Source organism: Bubalus kerabau, chromosome 4 (assembly GCF_029407905.1).
Source record: "Bubalus kerabau isolate K-KA32 ecotype Philippines breed swamp buffalo chromosome 4, PCC_UOA_SB_1v2, whole genome shotgun sequence".
Taxonomy (NCBI): Eukaryota; Metazoa; Chordata; class Mammalia; order Artiodactyla; family Bovidae; genus Bubalus; species Bubalus kerabau.
Window position 1 is genome coordinate 48,573,377 of NC_073627.1, and position 17,480 is coordinate 48,590,856.

Below are 17,480 nucleotides of genomic sequence, written 5' to 3' on the forward strand. Positions count from 1 at the left end.
GGTTCCCAGAGACCTGGAAATGTTCAGAGTAGCTGAGATCTCCTGCATTTGGATGGAAGCCTAGCAGAAGTCTTAGTGCCCCTTTCTAACCTTCAAAATCCTAAAGACCACCACATGAACATAGGAACCAGAGAAGGTACTTGAATCTCCTTGTCTCTTCATGCCCTCGGTCTCTTGGATTCTTTTTCCACTGCATAAGGTTCATTTCAGAGAAAGCTGCTGCTGCTGCTGCTAAGTTGCTTCAGTTGTGTCCGACTCTGTGCGACCCCAGAGACGGCAGCCCACCAGGCTCCGCCGTCCCTGGGATTCTCCAGGCAAGAACACTGGAGTAGGTTACCATTTCCTTCTCCAATGCATGAAAGTGAAAAGTGAAAGTGAAGTCGCTCAGTCGTGTCCGACTCCTAGAGACCCCATGGACTGCAGCCCACCAGGCTCCTCCGTCCATGGGATTTTCCAGGCAAGAGTACTGGAGTGGGGTGCCATTGCCTTCTCTGTCAGAGAAAGCAGAGCTTTGTAAAAATGACCCTCTAGATTACCATCTGTTCTCAGTCATTCCACAAACACGGGTTAATTGAAAAAAAAAAATGTGTCAAGTCCCCACCCCCTAGTTTACCTTTTCTGTCCTGTTAACTTGCTGGAATATGTTGACAGCAATTTAGGACCTGCCTTCGTTATGATTCATTCATGACCCTGGCCAGGCAAAAGCTTCCCTGTATGCTCCCACAGACACTGCACTGTCTTTAAAAGGCACACAGAGCAGCCAGAGCTGCCGAGAGGCTGAGACAAACTCAGGAATTGGCAGCTCTCAGGCTGAAGCCGGCAACCTCGCCCCTCGACATGAAGGTCTCTGCAGTGCTCCTGTGTCTGCTGCTCACAGCCACCCTCTGCAGCTTCCAGGTGTTGGCTCAGCCAGGTAAACTCCTCTCTCTGCGGGAAAACTGATCACTGCCTTCACTGTCAGATCAGCAAGAATCTTCAGAGACTTGCTGCGAACTCCCTCATTTTAAAGATGGGAAAACAGGTTTCATGAGTGGACAAGAAGAGCCTCAACCTCACAATCAGAGCAAGAGACAGAACTAGAAACCCAGGCCACTAAACTGGTCCCCCTGTTCTTTCCTGACATGAACATTGAGAGCAATGTTGTGTCCATCCATGATCTGGGTGCCCTCGCTTTTTTGAGGATGGGGCCACATGAGAGAATGACTTCTCTTACTAGGGGCATAGAGGGGGTTTTTGTCCGTGATGGAGAGAAAAAAAAAATCTTTTGATTGTACACCCCAGATTGTTACTAGACTCCAAGACAGCCTTTAAGATCAATGGTTACAGGAAGGGCATGAGGTCTCAGGGGAATTTCTCAAGGTGATGTGTTTTGATTCTGTTTGGGAAAAATATCTATATGTTTGTACATAACTCATGTTTTCACCCTCTGATGACTTAGATTTACTGTATGTATCAGTCTGAATACGGCAATGCGTACTGGGGTAACAAGCAAACCGAAATTATCAGTGGCTTAACACAACAAAGGTTAATTTTCTTACCTATACTGAACATCGATAATGTATTGGCTAGAGCTTCGACTTCATATACTCAGGATTCTGGATGGATGGAGCAACTGATGGGAATATTACTGCTTAGTGTAATGAAAGAAAAGAAAGATCTCAAAGGTCTTGCACTGGCAATTACAAAAACTAGCTTAGAAATGGCATTTGTCACTTCATCTCCTCACTTTTGGGGCAAAATTAGTTAATGATTCTAATCAACCAAGAGTGGCAGAGAAATGCGAGTCTACCATGTGTCCAGAAAGCAGAGAATGGAGAATATCTGGTGAATGGTATTATGACTTTGACACAGCTACGTAACTCTTTGTAAAGAGAAAGTTGGAGTGTATGGCATTGACCAAGCTTTTTCCAAATCCTTGCCTGTAACAATGGGTCTCTATTGCATAGCTGGGGACACCTATCAATGGCAGAGGTACAGGATCTCAGAGCAGACAGATTCTGCCTCCATCTCTTACATTTCTTTGCCTTCTCTTAAATTTCCTTCCTTATAAAATCAGGCTTAAAAATTGTCTACATATCATTAGTGCTCATGCTTTCTGTTCACTTCTCCCCCAATTCAGCTTCTATTCCAACCATCTGCTGCTTTAATATGTCTAAAAAGAAGATCTCCATTCAGCGACTGCAGAGCTACAGAAAAATCACGAGCAGCAAATGTCCTCAGAAAGCTGTGATGTAAGTAGACAAAGCTTACCCTCTCCCAGTCCCAAACTTCATTTCTGGGGGAGAGAGTTCTTGAAGCAACACTAGAGCTACCTGGAACTCTGCACTTAGTTTCATCTCTGTAATCCAATCCATGAGTTTTCACAACAGGAAATTTTCACTCTAGCTCTCTATGTGGATGTTTGTTCAGATCATCCCAGTTCCTTTGAGTCAAGAGCAAGGATGGTTCCACTGATTCATCACAAGCAGCCACTCACCATCAGCATCCCACCCTTCCTCTCTCCCCTCCCCTGCTCCCTCTGCAGGCCCTTTATCCCATGGCAGATGGTTCTGGAAGGTTTAGGATTAAACAAGCACACTTTTCAAAGAGGATCCTTAATATTTTCTTCTCTCCCACAGATTCAACACCAAACAGAACAAGAAAATCTGTGTTGATCCCCAGGAGAAGTGGGTCCAGAATGCCATGGAGTACCTGAACCAAAAATCCCAAACTTTAAAGTCATAAATATTCACCTTTTAAAAAAAAAATATTCACCTTTTAAAGAGCCTCAAAAGGCTTGGTTCACTTTTTGGTTCTTCCTAAGATGTATTCTGAGATAATCACAACTTCATTCTAAAAGTAATGGCTTTTATTTAATAATGAAACATGCATGTTTTATTTAAAACATACTCCATTTAAGTTATTAAAGCTTTTAAAAGTTCTCCACCATTAATTTTTTGCTATTTTTAAAATGGAAAGCTTTGGTTGGCTCCCTTTCCTTCAGTGAACCCCAATTTAATCCCCTGCAAAGGATGAGGAATGTTGTCTCTTTCCCCCTTACCTCCCTGGAATCTTGTAAGGGTCCTGGCAAGGATCATCAAAAGGACAGTGTTTTGTATTTTTAAGAAGATGTCGCTCAAGGAAAGAGTGGGATGAATTGAGAGAATAGCATGGAAACATGTACATTACCATATGCAAAATAGATAGCAAGTGAGAATTTGCTGTGTAGAACAGGGAACTCAACCCAGGGTTCTGTGACAACCTAGAGGGGTATGATGGGCTGGGAGACGGGAGGGGAGTTCAGGACGGAGGGGGCATGTGTATACCTGTGGCTGATTCATGTTGATGTGTGACAGAGGCCAACACAGTATTGTAGAACAATCATCCTCCAATCATTGCATTTTGTTCTATATTTCTCAATATTCTACAATGATAATCTCTGATAATTAAAAAAAAAAAAGAAGAAGACATCACTCTTGTAAAGCAAAGGTTTATGAGACTCATAAATGTTAAATGGAAATGCATGTTATTTTAGGAATTTATAAAAATACATTTTTATTACATTCTGTGGTTGTACTTTTTGTGGGGAACCCACATTGATCTGGGAGGGAGAAAGATAGGAGAAGGGATGAGAGGTATGGTTATGGAGGGGGGACTGTGTTCCTGAGACATGGTCTTTTGGTGCTGCTGATTTTGAATGAGATTCAGGGCAGGAGGTGGGGTTGGGTGTGAAACAGAGACAACCAGACAAAACCTTTCCATCCCTCTACTTCCCAGTCTCCCAGAGAGGTTTCCCAGACCCCTAGTACTTCAGTCTCTTATTCAGCAGGACCCTCACTACCATTCCTTTTCTGGTCAGCACCATGCTTGCCCCAGATTTTTCTCCCGTGGCCCACTGTAGCCTGTGATACCCTCCCCATGCCTGCTTTATTTCTCTGATCACCCAGGATAAATAGAAAATAGACACCATGAAGCCAGATAATCCTTGACAAGAGGTTTATTTAGACTAAAGCTTTATGACCCTTAAGGAGGATTCATCGTGGAACTTAAACTTGGTCTTCATGGATGGAAAAGTACGGGGGCTCTTTGAGAGGCTTTTTGAGTGGTTCAGATGGTAAAGACTCTGCTTGCAATGAGGGAGACCCGGGTTCAATCCCTAGGTTAGGAAGATCCCCTCCAGTTGAAGAAGGAATTCATAGGGCATGGGCCCCATCTTAGGCCTGTTCATGCTGATCCTGCTCAGCCACCTCTCCAACAGACTCTGGGCTCTGTGCTTAGTGCCTATGGAAATGACAATAGAAGGATAACAACCCCCCTGGACAGGGGAATCTTGAAGATCACATCCAGGTTACTCATCACTTGAGAGAAAACATACTCTAATCATCCCTGCCTCTGGACAGGTCATAAATTCTTTCTGTATCTATCGGAGTGTAACCACAGGCTTATTGATTATTAACTGTTTGAACACCTAACACTTGATAACACTTGAATAATGGGGTCATCGTGATTATATTTACCCTTCCTTTGTTTTATGTAAGTCTCAAGGAAATTGGTGTGGTGGGTTTGGACACGTACACATGGGGTATAAAAGATTTTCACAAATGCTGGTCGGGGTCCTTGGCTAAGAGAAGACTCTGCCTTGGGCCCGCTGGTGTGATAAACTGCACTCCACTCTCCGCATTGCCCTTCTGAGTGAGTTTGTTTCCCGGAACGCATGGCTACAACATTTGGTGCGTTGGCTGGGAAACTCCTCGCTTTGAGGAGACAGGTCTCATTTGAGGCCACCCTGAGGCTTTGTAGCTTGAATCTCCTAGAGGGGGGAAGGCGCCTAGCCCCTCTGGAAGAATTTGGCCTCTCAATCCCCAGTTTCTTTGCTTTGGCAGATAGTGAATAGCAGCAAGGGAACTGAGTGCTCAGGTGGGGAGGAGCCCCCCGATAGGGTGGAAGAGGGGGCCTGATCACCGCCCTGGGAGGGACCAGAAGGGAGACGCATAGGAAACTGGTTTAGGTTGGCAACAATAGCTGCTCGGCACGCAGGTCGACGGCTGTGCCAGGGATAAAGAAAGGGAACTTAGGGTTTAAGAAAGCCAGTTAGGAGATGTGTCCACGCTGTCGCCACAGGGTTTTAGAAAGAGGATATAGATTTCCGCGTGCTCGTATTCTGCCCTCCCCCAGGAGGTACCCATCTGCTGTGTGACCCATCAACACCCCTGCCAGTGGAAACAGGTAGATTGGCTTCTTGGGAAGGCCCTGGGACGTGGGAATCCAGAGGTAAGAAAATGGGAGGAAGTGGATCTAAGACCGCTATATTGGAGAATATGATTAAGAATTTTAAGAAAGGATTCATTGGAGACTATGTGAGGAAAATGACGCCCAGCCAGCTCCGTACCCTTTGTGAAGTTGAATGGCCTTCAATGGGAGTTGGCCGGCCACCAGAGGGAACTATGGACTTAAGTCTCATAAAGGCAGTCTATGCTATAGTTACTGGAAAGCCCAGACACCCCGACCAGTTCCCGTACATAGACTCTTGGCTGGGAATAGCCCAGTTCAGTTCAATTCAGTTCAGTCGCTTAGTCACGTCCGACTCTTTGCGACCCCATGAATCCCAGCACGCCAGGCCTCCCTGTCCATCACCAACTCCCGGAGTTTGTTCAAACTCACGTCCATCGAGTCAGTGATGCCATCCAACCATCTCATCCTCTGTTGTCCACTTCTCCTCCTGCCCCCAATCCCTCCCAGCATCAGAGTCTTTTCCAATGAGTCAGCTCTTCGCATGAGGTGGCCAAAGTATTGGAGTTGCAGCTTTAGCATCATTCCTTCCAAAGAACACCCAGGACTGATCTCCTTTAGAATGGATTGGTTGGATCTCCTTGCAGTCCAAGGGACTCTCAAGAGTCTTCTCCAACACCACACTTCAAAAGCATCAATTCTTCAGCACTCAGCTTTCTTCACAGTCCAACTCTCACATCCATTCATGACCACAGGAAAAACCATAGCCTTGACTAGACGGACCTTTGTTGGCAAAGTAATGTCTCTGCTTTTGAATATGCTATCTAGGTTGGTCATAACTTTCCTTCCAAGGAGTAAGAGTCTTTTAATTTCATTGCTGCAATCACTATCTGCAGTGATTTTGGAGTCCCCCCAAAAATAAAGTCTGACACTGTTTCCACTGTTTCCCCATCTATTTCCCATGAAGTGATGGGACCGGATGCCATGATCTTAGTTTTCTGAATGTTGAGCTTTAAGCCAACTTTTTCACTCTCCTCTTTCACTTTCATCAAGAGACTTTTTAGTTCCTCTTCACTTTCTGCCATAAGGGTGGTGTCATCTGCATATCTGAGGTTAATTGATATTTCTCCCGGCAATCTTGATTCCAGCTTATGCTTCTTCCAGTCCAGCGTTTCTCATGATGTACTCTGCATAGAAGTTAAATAAATGGTGACAATATACAGCCTTGACATACTCCTTTTCCTATTTGAAACCAGTCTGTTGTTCCATGCCCAGTTCTAACTGTTGCTTCCTGACCTGTATATAGGTTTCTCAAGAGGCAGGTCAGGTGATCTGGTATTCCCATCTCTTTCAAAATTTTCCACAGTTTACTGTGATCCACACAGTCAAAGGCTTTGGCATAGTCAATAAAGCAGAAATAGATGTTTTTCTGGAACTCCCTTGCTTTTTCCATGATCCAGCGGATGTTGGCAATTTGATGTCTGGTTCCTCTGCCTTTTCTAAAACCAGCTTGAACATCTGGAAGTTCATAGTTCACATATTGCTGAAGCCTGGCTTGGAGAATTTTGAGCATTACTTTACTAGCATGTGAGATGAGTGCAGTTGTGTGGTAGTTTGAGCATTCTTTGGCATTGCCTTTCTTTGGGATTGGAATGAAAACTGACCTTTTCCAGTGCTGTGGCCACTGCTGAGTTTTCCAAATTTGCTGGCATATTGAGTGCAGCACTTTCACAGCATCATCTGTCAGGATTTGAAAGAGCTCAACTGGAATTCCATCACCTCCACTAGCTTTGTTTGTAGTGATGCTTTCTAAGGCCCACTTGACTTCACATTCCAGGATGTGAAGACCCCCCCCACAAGACCCCCTCCCCCCAAAATGGGCCCGTTTTTACGCTCATGGCGGGGAAGGAAAAATCCTGATGGCCCAAAAGGTAACCAAGGATGAGGAGGAAATTTTACAGGACCCTGAAGGAGATGAGCTTCCTCCACTGCTATATTGGATGATGGCTCCACCAGCTAGTAACACTGAGGCCATGGGAGGCCCAACCGGAGGAACCAGCCGGAGACCAGTAGGCCTCCCGGACTCTTCAACAGTCTCGACAGCTCCACAGGTTGTAGAGCCGCCCCCACCCCCCCACCCCAGGCAGGCTCCAGCCTCAGCTGGAGGGACAATGAGCCCACCAGACTCTACCAGCCTGGATGCTGCCACTGTGTTCCCTAAACTCTACCCTCCACTCCCGGTAAGTACTCCCAGACAAGGGGGAAGAACCACTGGAATTAAACAAAGGCTCTGCTCTGCCAAAGAGCCAGAGGAAAGAATACCCTTGCAGATGCCCCTTAGAGAAGTCCAACAACCTCCAATGATAGGGGAAGATGGTAATTATCACCAAGCTCCTGTAGCCTATTACTATCAGCCTTTTTCATCAACTGATATACTGACCTGGCAAAAACACACCCCCTCTTACTCGGTGGAACCCCAGGGCATGACTAGACTAATGGAGACTATTTTCCACACTCATCGACCAACCTGGGACAATATAATGCAATTACTAGCATCTCTCTTCAGTACAGAAGAGAGATATAGGATCAACACTTTGGCTAGGAAATGGTTACAGGAGATGGTTCCCGAGAGCACTGCTAACCCAGAGAGGTGGATAGAGCAAGGCTTCCCCACTGACAGACCTAATTGGGACTACAATACAGAGGAAGGAAAAATCCAATTAGACAGATACGGGACAGCGATTATACAAGGACTTAAAAGGGGAGAGGAGGCCAATGGCCATGTCTAAACTGGCTGGAATAGTTCAGAAGGGAAACGAGTCACCTTCCAAATTTTACGAGAGACTTTGTGAGGCCTACAGACTCTATATGCCCATAGATCCTGAAGCTACGGGCTCCTAGATTGTTATCAATTCAGCATTTATCTCGCAAGCATGTCCTGACATAAAACGAAAGCTTCAAAAGACCGAGGGAGTTCTATCCATATCTAGTTCTCAGCTGATTGAAATAGCAGATAAGGTGTTCCAGAATAGGGACATGAAAATAGAAAAGAAATATGAGAAAAGGTATAAAGATGAGCAGAGGAGAACAGACGAGAGGTTTGCAATGTTGGCTGCTGCGCTTGGAAAGTCTTCCGAAGACTTTTCCACCACTAAAGCAAAGAAACCCCCCCTAGCTTTGAGGTCAAGACAGCCCTCCAACCAGTCCCAACAGAGGCCACAGGCTCCATTACAGCCAAATCAATGCCCCCGATGCCATGGGTTCAGTCATTGGAAGAATGAGTGCCCAGAAGGAAGAAGGGAGAATAAACCCCTCCCGGTTGCAGAACTCACTAACATAGAGACTGAAGAGGGATGCTGGGGCTCGAAGACTTCAGGTCCCCGAGAGCCCATGGTAACTTTAAAAATTGGGGACCAAGACATTAACTTTATGGTGGACACCCGGGCACAATTGTCTGTAGTAACTAAACCTGTGGAGCCACTGTTTAAAAGGACCACTGCCATAACTGGGTTTTGGGAGAAGAAATGGTTAGGTTGTTTTGCCAGCCCAGGAAATGTCAGAGGGGGGGTCACCAAGTGACTCATGAGTTCCTCTATATCCCTAAGTGCCCAGTACCCCTGCTGGGGAGCAACTTACTCTCCAAACTGGGAGCACAAGTGACTTTCTCTCCTGAAGAGAGGCCCACTTTTCGGGTGGGCACAACAACCTACGTACTCTCCCTCTCTGTGCCCCCTCAAGACGAATTGAGGCTACATGAGCTCCCTGGAGATAAACAAGACCAGGCAACAGAGTTGGAGAGAAGGCTAACTCAGCGGTTCCCTGAGGTCTGGGCCGAAGATAACCCCCCTGGGCTAGCTAGATACCAAGCCCCTGTAATAATAGGACTCAAACCAGGCACCACCCCAGTGAGAAAGTGACAATACCCAATACCCATAGAAGCCCGAATCGGGATTCTGCCTCACATCAGCAGGCTAAAATGGACAGGCATCCTGGTGGAATGTCACTTAGCCTGGAACACACCAATCCTACCGGTAAAGAAGGAAGGAGGACAAGACTGTAGGCCCGTACAGGATCTCAGATTGGTCAATCAGGCCACTGTAACTCTGCACCCGACTGTCCCAAACCCCTATACCTTACTTAGCCTCCTCCCACCTAAGACAAGGATCTTTACTTGCTTGGACCTCAAAGATGCCTTTTTCTGTATATGCATAGCACCTGCGTCACAACCCATCTTTGCCTTTGAATGGGAGGACCCAATTGGAGACAATAAGCAGCAGCTCACTTGGACCCACTTCCCACAAGGATTCAAAAATGCACCATCCATCTTTGGAGAAGCCCTGGCCTCGGACCTGGAACCTTTCCAGCCTGAAAGTTATGGATGTTGGCTCCTGCAATATGTGGACGACCTGTTGCTAGCTGCTGAGACCTGGGAGGAAGGCTGGGAAGGGACCCAAGCACTCCTCCAATTGCTGGCAGAGGCGGGATACTGAGTGTTGAGGAAAAAGGCATAAATCTGCAAGGAGGAGGTAAGGTATTTGGGGTTTGTCTTAAGGGAAGGCACAAGGTTGCTAGACCAATCTAGAAAAGAAGTAATTCTGAGGCTCCCCATGCCTAAGACTTGGCGGCAAGTCAGGGAGTTCCTAGGGGCCACTGGATTCTGCAGGATTTGGATTCCAAGGTATTCTCAAATAGCCCAGCCCCTATTTGAGCTCCTGGCAGGGCCTGAAGAAAATCCAGTAACTTGGACTGAGAAACAGCAGAAAGCCTTTGAGGAACTGCTGCTGCTGCTGCTAAATCGCTTCAGTCGTGTCTGACTCTGTGCGACTCTATGGACAGCAGCCCACCAGGCTCCTCCATCCACAGGATTCTCTAGGCAAGAATACTGGAGTGGGTTGCCATTTGAGGAGCTAAGACTAGCAATCACCTCCACCCCCGCCTTGGGATTGCCAGATCTCACCAAACCATTCATCTTATATGTGACCAAGAAAGATAAAACAGCCATGGGGGTTTTGACTCAAACCTTGGGAACATGGGACAGGCCAATAGCTTATCTTTCAAAGAGACTTGATAACGTTGCCACCGGGTGGCCTAGCTGTCTGTGGGCAGTGGCTGCGGTCGCCTTACTGGTATGTGAAGCCACAAACCTGACTTTCGGCCAGGACCCGATCGTAAAATTCCCACATGAAGTCAACACCCTCCTTCGAGGAGACCCCCACAAGTGGCTGTCAAATTCCTGGATTATTCAATACCAGGGACTGCTATGTGAAAACCCCAACCTCCGTATCGAGCCTTGCAGGGGTTTAAACCTAGCAACACTTCTCCCAACGGGAGAAGGTGGACCTACCCACGATTGTAAGTAAGTCTTAGAGGAGGTCTATACTAGCCGTGCAGACCTCCAAGACAGGCCAATTTCAAATCCTGACTGGACTCTGTATACTGATGGCACCAGCCTGGTAAAGCTAGGACAGCGACTGTCAGGCTATGCTGTAGTCACAGAGAGGACTGTCAAGGCCGGCTCCTTACCACAGCACTGGTCAGCCCAGCGAGCAGAGTTATAGGCCTTAGTCCAGGTGCTGCAACTGTTAAAGGAGCGTGAAAGTCTATACCGACTCCCGGTATGCTTTCGCTACGCTCCACGTACATGGGGCGCTATACCGGGAGAGAGGCCTTCTAACAGCCAATGGAAAGGACATTAAGAATAAGGAGGAGATTCTGACTCTGCTAGATGCTGTCTGGAGCCCCACGGAGGTAGCAGTCATGCACTGCCATGGGCACCAGAAGGAAGACGCCCCCACAGGCTCGAGGAAATAGGCTGGCTGACGAGACCGCCAGATGGGCAGCCGAGGACAGAGAGGAATCCAGGGAAATCCCCATGAGAACATTTGTCCCAGCTGAGCTACCCGAGTTGGCCCTAGACTCCCCGACATACACAGAGGCTCAAAACCAACTAGCTGAAGCAGAGGGAGCCACCAAAACAGACAAAGGATGGTGGGAGCTACCAGATGGTAAGCTACTAGTGCCCGAAGAGATGGCCCCCTCTCTGGTGAGCCAAGCTCATCGTATGACTCACCTAGGACATGACAAATTGGAGGAATTGATCCGAAGGTATTTTCCGGTTCCTCGCCTCTCCTCTCTGTAGAACGGAATCCCAAAACTGCAACGCCTGCTCTCAGTTTAACACCGCTCCAGGGTGCAGCCCAAAACCCCCAGGCATCCAATTAAAAGGTACCCTTCCTTTTGAACATCTGGAAGTGGACTTCACTGAGATGAAACCATATTGCCATCTTCGTTATCTGTTGGTCTTGGTATGCACTTTCTCGGGATGGGTAGAAGCCTTCCCCACCTGAACTGAAAGAGCATCAGAAGTGGCTCAGAGCCTGCTTAGGGAAATAGTTCCTCGATTTGGATTCCCCACCAGCATAGGATCAAATAACGGCCCAGCCTTCATATCGGATCTGATACAAGTAAGTAAAGCCATGAATATAAAATGGAAGTTACACACTGCCTACCGGCCTCAGAGCTCAAGAATGGTAGAACGAACTAACCGGACGCTAAAGGAGACACTTTCTAAATGGATCATAGAAACTGACTGTTCCTGGGTAGATTTATTTCCCATAGACTTGCTCAAACTTTAGGGGAAGCACACTGATTGAAACCGCCCACCCTGGCCAGGCACCATAGTAACCATCTGCATGAGTTGTTTTATGACAGGAGATCCTGGTAAGAAATACAGAATCAATAAGCCACCACCAACCAGAAGAGTACGGGAAAGGTCGAAAGGAGACACTGCGTGTCCGTCCACTTCCCAATCCCTCTCGCTAGTATCCATCTTGGCTGAACGATGCGTGCACCACCAGGAAAAACTCTGAATTAGAATGATTGGCCAAAGACCACCCGGAAACTAATCCAATCACCATAAAACCCGAGACTGCGAGCCACACGGCAGAGCAGTTCTCCTGGGTTCCCTTACCCTACTGCTCTGCACCCGGGTGCCCTTTACCAATAAAGTCTCTTGCTTTGTCAGCACATGTGTCTCCTTGGACAATTCATTTCCGAGTGTTAGACAAGAGCCCAGTTTCGGGCCCTGGAAGGGGTCCCCCTTCCTGCAACAGTCCCACGGCTACTCTCCCTATGAAATTGTGTATTGGAGGCCTCCTCCAATAAAAAGACAAGTAACAACTGATATACTTCAGGTAAGAGGAGACAGGATATCACAGCAGATGGAACAACTAGGCAAGGTAATTAATCAAGTAACTAAGTTTGTGCAAGAAAGAATACCCTTCCCCTTGGGGGAGCAAATGCATGAGTTTATACCAGGAGACCAGGTATATGGGTGAAAGATTAGAAACATGTCACACTAGCCCCCCCGATGGAAAGGTCCTTATACTGTTGTTTTAACCACCCCTGCCGCAGTTAAAGTTGCAGGCATTGCCCCTTGGATCCATCACAGCAGAGCAAAGAAGGCATACCACACTGACCCGGAAGATGCCGAGTGGACAACCTAGAAGGACCCCACCGACCCACAGGAAACCAAGATCATCCTGAAGAGGAAGAAGAAAATGAGGTCCCAGACGAGCCCTCTACAGGATGGAGCTGGGTAAACAACTCCTGCTACTTGGCCTCACCAAGGCAATTCTGAACCTGACCACTGTTCCTGCACAGGACAACATCTTCATCTCATGGGCGCATTCTTACACGGACTTCAACAACTCCCCCAATTGTTGGGTATGTGGGGCTATGCCCATGTCAGTAATGGACACACTCCTCTGATGGGTGTCACCACTTCGTTATGGAGACTTTATACCACTGTGTTCCTTCTTGGAACAACAGAAAGAAACTTTCCTTTCTCTCACCAATTATAACCTTTCTTTGCTCTCCTAGTGTAAGAAAAAGCCATCAATGGGCCTGGGACATAGGGTTACATTTAACATGAACACTAGTCTTATGGAAGTAACAAGGGCTTATACTTCATATATGAAAAATAAAACGGAGAAAGGCTCCCTTACAAAAGGGGACAGGCCTCCTGGTACCTTGAGCAATACTATCAGGTCTGGGATGAATATTTCTGGATGATTCCTGAGAAAGGACAGTTAATTGTTCCCACTACTATTTGCTGGGAACAAAGAGAACATAAAGTTGGATTTGGAGACGGCCCCCTAGACCCAAAAGAATTAAAATATATGGGTTATTTGTCCCCTGAACTATGTAAACAAATCTTGAAAGTTACTTATCACCCAAATTGATCTGTTCAGTGGCCCGGTTCTGACTGGAAATATAATCTCGGAATCCGCTGGGTAGCCCCCAAAGGGACCCAGTGGCCCTGTGGGCTTAACTTATGGCCGTGGTTACCAGTTGGCTGGGTAGGGCGTTTCACACTAGGATTTGCTTTCGCCCATGGCAGTATTCAGCCTAGCCTACACCAACCTCCAGTAAACCTGCCCTATCTGCATGCAAGGTGGACACGATCCATGTTCCAATGGTATGACTATCTCGCTGCCTTGTTTGTACCCTCTATAGGGACAACAGATGTCATGGTTAAGGTAGAGGCCTTAACTAATTTCACTAAACAGGCCCTCTTAGACAAAGTACAAAAGCCATTCAAGCTTTGAAGGAAGAATAAATTCAGATGAGGAAGGCAGTAATTCAAAACAGGATGGCATTAGACATACTCACAGCAGCCCAGTGGGGGACTTGCACCATAATTAAAGCCGAATGTTGTTTATACATCCCAGACCTGTCTGGAAATGTATCTACTGCCTTGGAGGATATGCAAAATCAAGTGAAAGCCATGTCTAATGAAAATATTTCCTTTTGGACTCCGGTCCTGTCCTGGGTAAAGGGAGACTGGTGGGAAACTATTGTAACTGTTGTTATAGTAATCTTAATCATGCTGCTTTGTGGGCCCTGCTTCTTACAATGTCTTGTGAATTTTGTAACCCAGAGGTTGACAGCGTTCTCTCATGCAGGTGGCCGGAGGACTAAGGTACAATATATCCCAATGAATGATGCTCGTTATGGAAACTAAGAGCATCAAGAGGGGGGAATGAAGAAAGAATTCATAGGGCCTGGACCCCGTCTTAGGCCTGTTCATATCTGATCATGCTCGGCCACCTCTCCAATGGACTCTGGACTCTGCGCTTAGTGCCTATGGAAATGACAATAGAAGGATAAGAACCCCTCTGGACAGGGGAATCTTGAAGATCACATCCAGGTTACTCATCACTTGAGAGAAAACATACTCTAATCACCCCTGCCTCTGGACAGGTCACAAATTCTTTCTGTATCTATCGGAGTGTAACCACAGGCTTATTGATTATTAACTGTTTGAACACCTAACACTTGATAACACTTGAATAATGGGGTTATTGTGACTGTATTTACCCTTCCTTTGTTTTATGTAAGTCTCAAGGAAATTGGGGTGGTGGGTTTGGACACGTACACATGAGGAATAAAAGATTTTCACAAATGCTGGTCGGGGTCCTTGGCTAAGAGGAGACTCTGCCTTGGGCCCGCCGGTGTAATAAACTGCACTCCACTATCTGCATTGTCCTTCTGAGTGAGTTTGTTTCCTGGAACGCATGGCTATAACATGATCATCTTCCTACCCAGGATAAATAGAAAATAGACACCATGAAGTCAGATAATCCTTGACAAGAGGTTTATTTAGACTAAACTTCATGTGCACTTAAGGAGGATTCATCGTGAAACTTAAACTTGGTCTTCATGGATGGAAAAGCACAGGGGCTCTTTGAGAGGCATTTTGAGTGGCTCAGATGGTAAAGAATCTGCCTGCAATGGGGGATACCCAGGTTCAATCCCTAGGTTAGGAAGATCCCCTGGAGAAGGAAATGGCAACCCACTCCAGTGTTCTTGCCTGGAGAATCCCTTGGATAGAGGAGCCTGGCGGGCTACAGTCCAAGAGTCAGACACAACTGAGTGACTAACACTTCTGTCTCTGCCATAGTGGTTATCTAAAAGTGTCCACAGGAGGCAAAGTTGAGATGTTGGATTGGCCAAAATATTCATAACATCTTGTGGGAAACCCTGAACAAATTTTTGGCCAATCCAATATTGGTGCTAGTGGTAAAGAACCTGTCTGCCAATGCAGGTAAATGTAAGAGACTCGGGTTCTATCCCTGGGCTGGAAAGATTCCCTGGAGGAGGGAATGGCAACCCACTCAGGTATTTTTGCCAGAAGAGCCTGGTGGGCTACAATCCATGGGGTTGCAAAGAGTTGGACACGACTGAAGCAACTTAGCAGCCAAGGTCGCAATATTTACTCTGGTCCTGTTGTTATTTCCATCTCAAAGTGCAAACAGAAGGCTGGGTCTAAGTATCTAGTCTAGAGCCCACCAGCCTCCTTCCTTAGGAAATGTAAACAGGAGGCTAGCTGTAAATGCCTAGCCTGGAGCTCATCTATCTCCTGCCTCAGGATATAAATGAACACGGTCCTGGACAAACCAGAGCATCTGGTCACCATAGCATGTAATAGGAATCAAAAGTTTTGATTCAGTGGGTAAGGAAAATATCATGATCAGTGGTCAATGCCCCTGCAGGCTGGATCGAGAGGCGAAGGGGTAGCAGCCAATACACTCTGGAAATGTATAGGCACAAAGTTGTTAAACAACAAAAATTCTACTGAATAAGTTTACAGGTCAAATTCACTTTGTTCAACAATTCATGAATTAAGCAACAGCCCATCTAGCAATAGAAAAGAGCTCCCCCAAGCTATAGAAAATGAATCGCTTTTAAAGGCAGAAAGGAGATGGGAAACTATTAGCAAAGAATGCTTTGCTTCAGGCAAGGTCACCTGCCTAAGGAGAACGGAAGAGTCTTTGAGGCTGGAATGGGGTCTCTCCGTAGTAGGGCCTCTCAGGTGGCACAAGTGGTAAAGAACCCACTTGCCAATGCAGGAGATGTGGGTGCGTTCCCTGGGTCAGGAAGATCCCCTAGAGGAGGGCATGGCAACCCACTCCAGTATTCTTGCCTGGAGAATCCCATGGCCAGAGGAACCTGGTGGGCTACAGTCCATAGGGTCGCAGAGTCAGACAAGACTGAAGGGACTTAGCACACACACATTCATCTCCTTAGGGCTGACCAGGTAATTTCCAGGCTGACTGGTTAAAGGTCACAGTCCTGGGGAGTTGAATTGCAGTTAGGTCAAGTTTAACACAAGTGACTCCATTTGGAGACTGCGATCTCTTATTTTATTTATTCTATTTTTTTTTTCCGTCTCCTTTATAAAACGATCCTTCTCTTTAGATCAGACTTTCAGCATAACTGAGAGATGTGATCAAAATTTAAGACATTGGCATCACTGTTAGCCACTGCTCTGTAGTTCTCACAGCTTTTGTCCATCCTCTGTGTGGTATTCATAAGTCAGGACCTGTTCATAACTTCATCTCTGTGATATTCACAGACCACAATTTTAGGTTCACAATTTTTAAGTTGGCTATTTCTCTTTGTTGCTTTTCCTGGCATTCTAGTCATAAAGAGAACACAACACAGCAGGGAGATTTCTATGATTATAAGCCAGATAATCTCTAATGTTTGGAATGCGCTTTGAGCCATGGTCTCTAAGACCCAAATCAGTCAAAATCAAATAAGTCAAAGAGAGACCCATCGAAAGAGTCATTTTCCAAAGCCAAGTGGCTGGCTCAGTGGTGTAATTGAGTCTCAGCTTCCCCAGAAGGGTTAACCCAAATGCAGGTAGTGTCGATCACAGCGCAGACCCCCTCCTTGTTCAACTAAAAAATAATCAAAGACTATCCTATTATTAAGAGTTACCTTGGACAGGGAGTTTAAGGATCATTGTTGGGCAGCTATTGTCTTAGCAACAGAACGTGCAATATCTTCAGGAGTTAAGGAGGGTCCTGAGCCTAAAGTCATTTGTACTTACTCCTAACCAGGCAAGTATGTGTCTGCCAAAGGAAGCGAATCTTGCTTGAGTCATGAACATCTTCTGATATTTCCTTTCTAATGAATGAAGACAACCACAGACAGGGACAAAGCATGTTGGGGCACAGACCATTCCAGGTACCACTAATGGGATTATTCACAGGGTTTGCTGCATTTACCCATCCAAACCAGGGATCAGTCAGGTCTTCAGCACATGTGGGAAGAGAATCTCCTAGCCTGAAATAAAGAGTCATCCTAAATGTCTTGCAAAAATGTGCAATGCTGGTGAGATGTCTTAGTGAGTGGGAGACCAATCTCATTTAGATTATCTTGGGAATGTGGTGTTGCAAATGCATTAATACTAAGATTTGTGT

General features: G+C 46.4%; 1 protein-coding gene and 1 long non-coding RNA gene across 3 annotated transcripts; one reads left to right on the top strand and one right to left on the bottom strand.

Annotated features, from left to right (window-relative positions):
* The first annotated feature begins 837 nt into the window (after positions 1-837).
* On the top strand, positions 838-2,724 carry LOC129651385 (eotaxin). 2 transcript variants are annotated; one of them, XM_055580130.1, is made up of 3 exons: positions 838-913; positions 2,114-2,231; positions 2,619-2,724. In XM_055580130.1, exons 1-3 carry the CDS (start codon positions 838-840, stop codon positions 2,722-2,724), a joined length of 300 nt encoding a protein of 99 aa, XP_055436105.1. The 2 variants fall into 2 exon arrangements, with proteins under 2 accessions (XP_055436105.1, XP_055436106.1); XM_055580131.1 differs by having other exon boundaries at positions 2,120-2,231.
* Positions 2,725-5,985: 3,261 nt separating this feature from the next.
* On the bottom strand, positions 5,986-11,377 carry LOC129651386 (uncharacterized). Its single transcript, XR_008714111.1, has 3 exons — positions 11,279-11,377; positions 6,873-6,948; positions 5,986-6,395 (listed from the first exon to the last, which is right to left on the bottom strand). It is a non-coding gene; the product is annotated as an uncharacterized LOC129651386 (long non-coding RNA).
* Positions 11,378-17,480: the final 6,103 nt, after the last annotated feature.

Bases quoted from the DNA above. Each gene is read 5' to 3' on its own strand.
- LOC129651385 (XM_055580130.1), top strand. From the start codon at position 838: ATGAAGGTCTCTGCAGTGCTCCTGTGTCTGCTGCTCACAGCCACCCTC. The intron at 914-2,113 runs GTAAACTCCTCT...ACTTCTCCCCCA, and splicing joins CCAGGTGTTGGCTCAGCCAG to ATTCAGCTTCTATTCCAACC. The intron at 2,232-2,618 runs GTAAGTAGACAA...TCTCTCCCACAG, and splicing joins TGTCCTCAGAAAGCTGTGAT to ATTCAACACCAAACAGAACA.